Source organism: Elephantulus edwardii, unplaced genomic scaffold, assembly GCF_000299155.1.
Source record: "Elephantulus edwardii isolate Elephantulus edwardi_28Jun2011 unplaced genomic scaffold, EleEdw1.0 scaffold00064, whole genome shotgun sequence".
In the NCBI taxonomy this organism is placed as follows: domain Eukaryota; kingdom Metazoa; phylum Chordata; class Mammalia; order Macroscelidea; family Macroscelididae; genus Elephantulus; species Elephantulus edwardii.
The window spans coordinates 15,651,958-15,660,731 of record NW_006399814.1 but is presented as its reverse complement, the minus strand read 5'-3'; the positions used below and the strand labels follow the sequence as shown (position 1 = coordinate 15,660,731).

General features: G+C 45.6%; 1 protein-coding gene across 1 annotated transcript in view; it reads left to right on the top strand.

Moving 5' to 3' along the window:
- The first annotated feature begins 5,887 nt into the window (after positions 1 to 5,887).
- Positions 5,888 to 8,774, top strand: part of SLC22A4 (solute carrier family 22 (organic cation/zwitterion transporter), member 4) — a 73,180-nt gene continuing 70,293 nt past the window's right edge. The window contains exon 1 of the mRNA XM_006888147.1: positions 5,888 to 6,280. Within this exon, the coding sequence (XP_006888209.1) occupies positions 5,888 to 6,280 (393 nt within the window). The remainder of the gene's footprint in view (positions 6,281 to 8,774) is intronic.

Below are 8,774 nucleotides of genomic sequence, written 5' to 3'. Positions count from 1 at the left end.
CCCACCCCTAGCCCAGTGCCTTGACCCACTTACTTCCCAGCTTCACCCTCCACCAGGATAACCCTTCACATCTGCCAAGTCCCTTCAGAAAATATCTTCCATTGTCCAACCCATGACCTGACAGCTTGTATCTTAAGTTTTCTTGGCTTCTGTGATTTCAAAAATTTGCTACATAACTTGGGAGGGACTAGAGAGCATTATGCTGAGTGAACTAACTCAGTCCCATAAGGACAAATACTGTATAAGATCATTATTGTGGAAATAGAAAGATAACTAGTAAACTGTATAAGATCATTATTGTAGAAATAGAAAGATAGCTAGTAAAACAGGTATGAGGATCCAAGGAGGAGAGGGTAGGAGTGGAAAGGTGAGAATGGGCAGGAGGATAATCACAGTGTTGCACAATTTGATGGGTGAGCAGGATGGAAATAGGAAATGGGAAGATCTTGTATGAAAAACATTGTATGTGAACTTTGTAAGCAAACCAGTATAAAAGAAAAATTTATTTAAAAGATAAAAAAAGAGAGAGATGTAGCCCTGGACATGGTCACTAGCCTATGCCAAGAAATTTAAAGATAGCTACCTGGCCAACCGACAGCAAACCAGATCTGTCACGGAGGAAATACAGCTCATCAGAGGTAAAGATAATGGAAACTTTGTCTCACATAATTTTGGTACATTTTCAGAGGGGCCCGTCCTTGGAAAGGACTTCATATTGGGAAAGGTGGAGAGTCACAGAAAGAGAGGACATCTTCAGAGATATGGATCGATACAGTGACTGTAACAATGGTCTTCGACATGTTGGAGATAGTGAGAGTGACACAGGTTAGGGCAAGATTCCAGTCTATTGTTCACAGGGTCACTGTGAGTTGTAGTTGACTCACAGTATAGCAACCAGACTGGGAAATAGAACTGGAAGACCTTGCTTACCATATTAAGTGACATTTCTTGCCTCAGAAACAGTGTCTTGATTCTTTAGCTAACTGAGTTCATCTTGAAAAGCAGTGCATGCACCTAATTATCGTAACTCCTCTCTACAGGCCATTTCCTGACTTCCTCTTCACATCTTTCCCTAAAGTAATTTTATCTTTACATAAACTTGTTTACATGAAAAGTTTTAGTCTTGTCATTCTTGTTAGTGGGAAAAAGAACCTGGAATTATAGACAGTAGATACCTTAAAATAACCTTAAAGAAAAAAAAATCTTCACAGCTCAGTCAAGTGACATCATGATAAACGTAGAAAAGGTTGAAACCATTAGAGATTTCTTTTTCACTCTGGTCTACAATTGATGCCCATGAAACGGCAATCAAGAAATCAAAATCTGTATTGCACTGGGAAAATCTGCAAATGATCTCTTTAAAGGATTAAAAAAAAGTATTACTTTTCAGATTAAAGAGCATCTGACTCAAATCCTGGTATTTTAAATCACCTCATAAGGATAGGAAAGCTGGACTAGAAGAAAAAGAAAAGAAAAAAATTAATGCTTGTGAACTATGAAGTCTTCAAAGAATACTGAATATATCATGGATTGCCTAACAAGAGCCAGGCTACACTTTGGGATGAATTGTTAGAATTATTCAGTATAATTTTTTTTCTAAATACACATTAGTAAGAAAGAGAAACATGTGTTTACTTTTATATGGGAAGAATAGCAGTGCATATTCACTCTTTTGTCCATAAGCTATATTCTCCTGCTCTGTATCTTCATGTTGTCTTTAGTGATTTTAATAATAGTAATGTCCATAGATGCTCCACTTTATCGGTGACATAATACTAATTTTACTGAATGATAGGAATACTGCTGATGTCTTAAGAGTCCTACTGGTGTAGTTTGAAACACTGGGCTGCTAACCAAGAGGTGTGCAATTTGAATCTCTGCACATAAAGATTTCTAACCTTGAAACCTGGTAGAAGGTAACTCTGAATTGGACTTGATGGTATGGATTTGGGTTTTTTAATTTACTTTTTCTCTATGTTGTTGTTGTGTACCGTCGAGTTGGAACTGACCCATAGCTGACCCTCCAGTGAGTTTAAGAAGCCGTTAATCGCACGGGAGGAGATTGTCCAGCCTTCTCCCACGGAGCAGATGGTGGTCTCGAACCACATGCCTTCAGGATTGTAGTGCAGCTTCTTGCTACTAGGCCACCAGAGTTAAAGATATTTCTTTCAGAGAATGGGGAGAGGAGGCGAGTAAGAGTTCTGTCTATATTAGTGAAGTTATTTTCTCATCTTCTTGCTATGGAGTCAAAAAATACAAAAGTAGATAAACAAATAAAACAAAATTCTTCAAACTAGTTGATGTAGTTCATAGTCAATCTCATTTCACCTACATGACAACTGGCTTTCTTCAACCCATATTCTTTTCAGGAAAATTTGTAAAGTTATCAAAGATAACTTCTGGAGCATTGTAGGTCATTCTCTGTAACATAAATGCAAGTTATTGTATTTTGCATGCTCCACTACTAAGAAAAAGGAAGAGTACTTTGGAGGAAAATTATTCTGGCCCACTTATTGCAAGCCTTGGAAGGATCTGGGGGTTTAATGAGGACTAGAACAAGAGAGAGCTCTACTACAGCTCACACTTGCCTGCCATATAACCCAGCAAAGCCAATGGTGCTAGAGTGGTTGTAGTGGATAAAGATATTGAGTGAAGTCTTTTATAAGGTCTAAGAGAGTTTCAGTAGGGTTCTGGAGCAAGGACATGTCTTGTCACACAGAGATCTTTTTGCCTTTTAAAAAATAGGTACTTGGCCTCAGTAGAAACTGAGTGTCTGGCAATGGAACATCAAGGATCTAGGTAATCAGAGATGCCCAGTAAAAGCTGAGTATTATCAGGGAGGCTCATTAGCAATTCATCATATAATAGAAATGGTACATTCAAAAGCAGGACTAAGAAGGTCCATACACCTCATGTAAGTGAGTGAATAAGTGGTTTAGATGCCTAGATTGCCTGTGTCAGCAATAACAACACTTCTCCTTAAGCTCCAACTTATGGCCCTACGGACTAGTTCTTTATAACTGATGGAGGAGAAAAATATTCAGGCCTGACTGACAGGTTAGTGTGATGTGTTATTACCAGTTAAAAAATTGTCGATCTTTTTCTCAAGGAACCACTGGCAGATCCAAACCACCAGAGAGGCTTAGCAGTGTACCGTTTTGGGTTTTTAGCAGGATAGTAAGGAAAAATCCTCCCAATGGGCAGAGCTATAAGCAGTCTACTTAGTTATAATTTTTTATGGGTGGAGAAATGCCTACGGACATTTATCTTCCTGGGCAATGGTAAATAGTTTAGTACCTATTTGGCTCTCACACATACAACCTGGAAGTGTGAGAGATTCTGTATAGTTTAGAAGATTCCAGTGGGATCAAACTTCAGTCATCTACAGCAATGAAGATAAGGCAGATGAAATGAGTGAGGCACTTGCTTTGGATGCAGAATTCAAAAGGACATTAAAAAATTGCTTCTTGTCTTTGTTACGTACCATAGAGTAGGAACCAATCCATAGTTGACCTTCCAGTGGGCAGAAACAGTTAATCACATAGAAGGAGACTTCTCACCCTTTTCCCATGGAGCAGCTGGTGGCCTTGAACCTCATGTATTCGGGATTGCAGTGCAGCTTCTTGCCATGTTCAAAATAAAAATCAATAGCCAACCCTCCATGATGGGCAAAATGCTAAAATTCTAAATAAAGACAGGTTCAGTATTGCTTATTTTTCTTTTATTCTCAGGTTCCCATAAAGACAACAGTTCTGTTACTAATTGTATTCACTGCCACAATGACCAGCTTCATTATACCCTTTTACTGTTACCTGTTTCCCTACTTACTCTCCCTGGGCCCTTACTCTTCTAATCCCTGGGATCATTATACTGCTTATTTTTCCTTTGTTCTCAGGCTCCCATAAAGAGTACAGTTGTTACTAATTGTATTCACTGTCAATGGCTAGCTTCATTATATGCTTTTATGTGTTACCTCTTTTCCTATTTACTCTCCTCCGGCCCTTACTTTTCTAATCCCTGGGATCATTACATTGCTTATTTTTTTTTTTTTTTGTTCTGAGGCTCCCATAAAGAGTACTGTTCTGTACTAATTTGTATTCACTGCCAATGACCAGCATCATTATAGTTTTTATGTGTTACTTCTTTCCCTATTTACTCTCCCCAGGCCCTTACTCCTCTAAGCCCTGGGATCACTATTAAAAAGAAACAATCTACTTATAGCCTTGGGTTTAGCATATTTATTTCGGATAGGAGGATAACATTTGGGTGCAACAATGACCATATATCAAAGAAGGGCATTTTTTTAAAAAAGTAACAGGAAGCATAATTAAGAATTATTAAGACAATCATGCTTTTAAAAGCAAAAGAGAGGAAGACCCTCCAAAAAACGGATCGACAGTGATTGTAGCAATGGGCTCAAGTATGTTAGAGATGATGAGGATGGCAGAGGATAGTAGGGTACAGATCCATTGTTCATAGGGCAGATATGAGTCATACTGACTTCACAGCATTTAACAACATGCATAAACTAGGCTATCCTGGTGCACTGGAACATATAATCTTATTACAGATGAACTGAGCTCCAAGGGTCAGAAAGTCAGTTTAAGAAGAAAGGTCAGCAGAAATGGCCTCTTAACCAGTGTCTGAAGAAGCAATAGATGTGTAAAAATCTCCAAAAGGCTGGGCTTTCAGCCTGGGATATGCCAGCGGTCTCATCTGCCTCCTGAGTGCCTGTACTCTGGCACAGGCCCCCTGCTCTGGTTGCCCTGCCAGATCTGGGCGTCAAAGGCACCTTCTCTTCCTCTCTCCTTTCCTGTGTTCCTGGCCTGGGGGCAGACCTTTCTGCAAAGAGGTTTAGAAGTTCAACAAGGTTTTGGCAGTTTGCTACACTAAAGAGTCTTGGGCGCGTGTTGAGAGCGAGAGTGAGGGGTCCAAAATCAGAACTCAGGACAGGGGCAAGAGCGACTCCATTACGGTGCTTTCACAGTGGGCCAGGTTCCGAGTGGAAGTCTACGCTGGCGGTCCTATCCTGGAACGACCCTGGAGACAATGTGGCAGCCCCTGCTCCAACACGTCTTCGGATGGGGGCCCACCTCTGACGCAGTGTGACCTTGGTTGTCCTTCTCCAGATGAAAGGTTCCTAGCTTCTCCAACGCTGCTTTCTTTCTTCGGACAGAACAGGGCGGGACGGTGAGGAATGAACCCCCGGTCGGCTGTGCCAGCCACTCTCACGCGCACGGCCTGCGGGAGCAGAGGGCGCCCTCCCGCACTCCCGTGCCAAAGATTTCGGCAGAGCTGGCGTCGTTGACTCGCAGGTCGGCGCCAGCCGGAAGCTGCCCAGGCTCACAATCCGGATTGGAAGGCAGAGCGGAGAAACCCCTGGCTCGGGTGAGGCCCGACCTCTCCGGGCTCTCCCGCCGCGGCTCCTCCCTTTTGCCCTCCCTCCTCCTCCTGTGGATTCCACACGATGGCGCTCCCGCCAGGGAACGGGCTCTCTGAAGATACCGGGAGGGCGAAGGCGGGCTGAGGAGCGGAGCGCGCTGGCTGCCGATCTTCCGCCCCACCCGAAGCCCCCCGCCTGCTCGGCCACCGGATGGGTGGGAGCCCGAGGCGGGGCCGGCGCCGGGGCCCCGCCCCACCCGCCCTCCCCGCCCCCTGCTTGCGATGGGGGTGCGGTCCGGAGCCTTTTCTGTGGCTTCCAGGTCTGTGCGGAGCTCCCGGGAACGTTCGGACGCCGGCATCCTTGGCATCTCCCCCTGCCCGCCAGCTCCAACTGCCTGCAGGGTGCCAGTCCTCGGGGGCGTCCTGATAACCCTGGCCGCGCGACACTGTCCGTGGGGCGCGCTTTTCAGCCCTCGTTGCTGCCTGCAGAGCAACGGCGGGAAGCATGCGTGACTACGACGAGGTGATCGCCTTCTTGGGCGAGTGGGGGCCTTACCAGCGCCTCATCTTCTTCCTGCTCAGCGCCAGCATCATCCCCAATGGTTTCAATGGCATGTCAGCCGTGTTCCTGGCGGCGACCCCCGAGCACCACTGCCGGGTGCCGGACTCTGCCAACCTGAGCAGCGCATGGCGCAACCACAGCCTCCCGCTGCGCCTGCAGCATGGCCAGGAGGTGCCCCACAGCTGCCGCCGCTATAAGCTGGCGACGCTCACCAACTTGTCTGCGCTCGGGCTTGTGCCCGGGCGCGACGTGAACTTGACTGAGCTGGAGCAGGAGGGCTGCCTGGACGGCTGGGAGTTCAGCCAAGACGTCTATCTGTCCACCATCGTGACCGAGGTGGGTGCCACCCCCAACCCTCATCAGGGTTGAAGAGTCCCTGAGTGACTAATACTGTTATCATTACCCAGGTCAGGACTACCCCACCTCCAAACCTGGCAAGAGCCACGCAAGAGAGCAAGACTCATGAGAAACTTGTTTCTGAATTGTTTCTGGCTGGTATAGAGAGGCTGGGAGGGGTGTGTTGTCCCCAACTGTCTTTTCCTTTCGAAATTTCACAACAAACGGAGCTGTTTCTCAAGAGCCCACATGCTGTCCTGAGGAGGCCCAGACCAGCCAAGGGCTTCCCTAGGGTTGGGGTATTAACTTCACCCCCTCCACACCCCTTCTTGAATCTCCGCCTAGCTATACCATACAGAATCTTGTGAACCATCTGATCAGAACCAACTCACAGCTTAGCCTCCAATGAGTTTTCAGAGGCTGTAAATCCCTGAGGAGGCGAATCCCTGCTGAGAACGATGCCATGTGCCCTTGGCTGGCTGGAAACACATCACTTGACCCATCAGAGCTCCCCTATAGAATCTTTAGTTTTTAATCAGATTTACCAGTTTTAATCACAGAATAATATGATATAGTAGATACAGTTGTAATTTTTTTTTACATTTATTAGACTATATGAATGCTAACATTAAGTCTGGTGACCTAGTAGTACGAAACTGTGCTGCAGTCCCAAAGGCACACAATTCTAAATCCACACCAGCTGCTCTGAGGGAGAAGGATGGACAATCTCCTTCTGTGCTATTATTTGCCTCTGAAAGACCACCAGAGGGCTGTGGGTCAGTTCCAACCCAATAGTACACATAACCATAAAATAGGGTTGGGTTGGTTTTTTTTTGTTTGTTTTTTGGTTTTTTTTTTTTGTAAAATCTCTCTATATGGAATGATAGTGTTATTAGTAACTGAGCAGAAGTCTTTTGAAATGTTTCTCCTTTTCCTTCTGGCCTGTTTCCTGGCCACATGGCTCTGGAGGCATCAGCAAAGTCTACTGAAGAGCCATACATCTTGTGATGAGGAGTCCTGTCCTAGGGCTCCAATTTCTTCAGAAAGGGGTTAAAGGGTCTCCTGATGCTGGCTAGAGGAAGTGAACCACAGGAGCCAAACCCAAGGTGCTCATCCCAGAAACTTCCCCAAATATAGGGCCACTGGTGAGCAAGACCTCCAGCTTGTGTCACTATCCACATCCTCAGTGGTTTGATGGCGGATCTTCTAAGCTCCAGGAGTCAGCATGAGCATACACTTTTCTCTCTGTTTCCGGCTTCACTTCTGGTAAAGCACAGGGTACATCCTCCTTCTAAGGAAGGCATCTCAAGGACTGGTTTTCTGCTGTTGCTCAGAAAATCATGGTTTCCTTGCTTCTAGTCCCTTCTTTGCTCTCTATTCCTGTCAAGAAAAGCTCGAGGATGGTCTCTGTTAGTCCTTTATCCTTTTCCCTCAATGCAGTGTGACAATGGTCAGATACTCTATCTGCCTTTGTGTTGGACATGGGAGTGCAGACATCTTGGGTGTGGGACCTGCCTTCCAAGCTCAGATGCTCCTGATAGACACCGGGCATGTCATAGAAAGGACCACTATCATCCTGGTCGCGTCTAGGGATGCATGTCATCACACACTGACCTACGAGATTTGCTTTGTTCATATGCTTCCCCACATTTTTTTCCTTCCTATATAAGTAGAAGAAAAGACAGATGAGCACTGGTGAGTTAAAGGCGATGAGTAGGCACCAGCGTGGTTGGAGTGAAGTGACTTCCTCAGAGGGGAAGAGCACAAGCAGGACTTCTGGAGACCCACTGGCTGGAGCGCCATTCCTGAATCCATCACTTACCAGATGGCTACTTCTGGCAGGTTGCACTCTCTGCTCAAAGCCTCAGCTTCCGTATCAGCTGTTTTGTTAGGAAGACACAGTGAGACAAAACATTGTGCTGTTTCATCTGTGGCTAGCACAGAGTCTGACACCAGACATTGGGGAAAAGTGGAACTCTATGATTGTTGTTGCTTTCACCTCTGTGTGGGCACTGTTGGCCTTGTGGGAGCTCAGTATGGTGTCTGATGAGTTTTGCTGAAGACTGAGCCACTATCCTTATAGTGGCAGCTCCAGGACTTAGAGAACAGGGTAGAGGGTCCACACCAGTGGTATCTTAGCCATTGCTAGTGGGTTGAATTAGTCCAGCTCTCCAACGAGGTCAAGCTCATGGACACTGAACAAGCTCTCTGCATGCTGGCTGGCGTGATACAAGTAAGGGTACTGTGTATTGTGTTTCTCTGCTATACAGCCCTGAGTCATGGATTCCAATGAGCATATCCATTGGGCCAGAAAAGCCCATCTGAACAATCCCTGATCCGTCCAAAGGGAGGTCAAGGGTATCCAGAAATCTAAAGATGGTATGTCTGCTGTGGAAATGACATTCACAGATGCCAGGAAGCAGGAATATGATAGCTGAGTTGGAACGTGTGTGTGTGTGTGTGTGTGTGTGTGTGTGTGTGTGTGTGTGTGTGT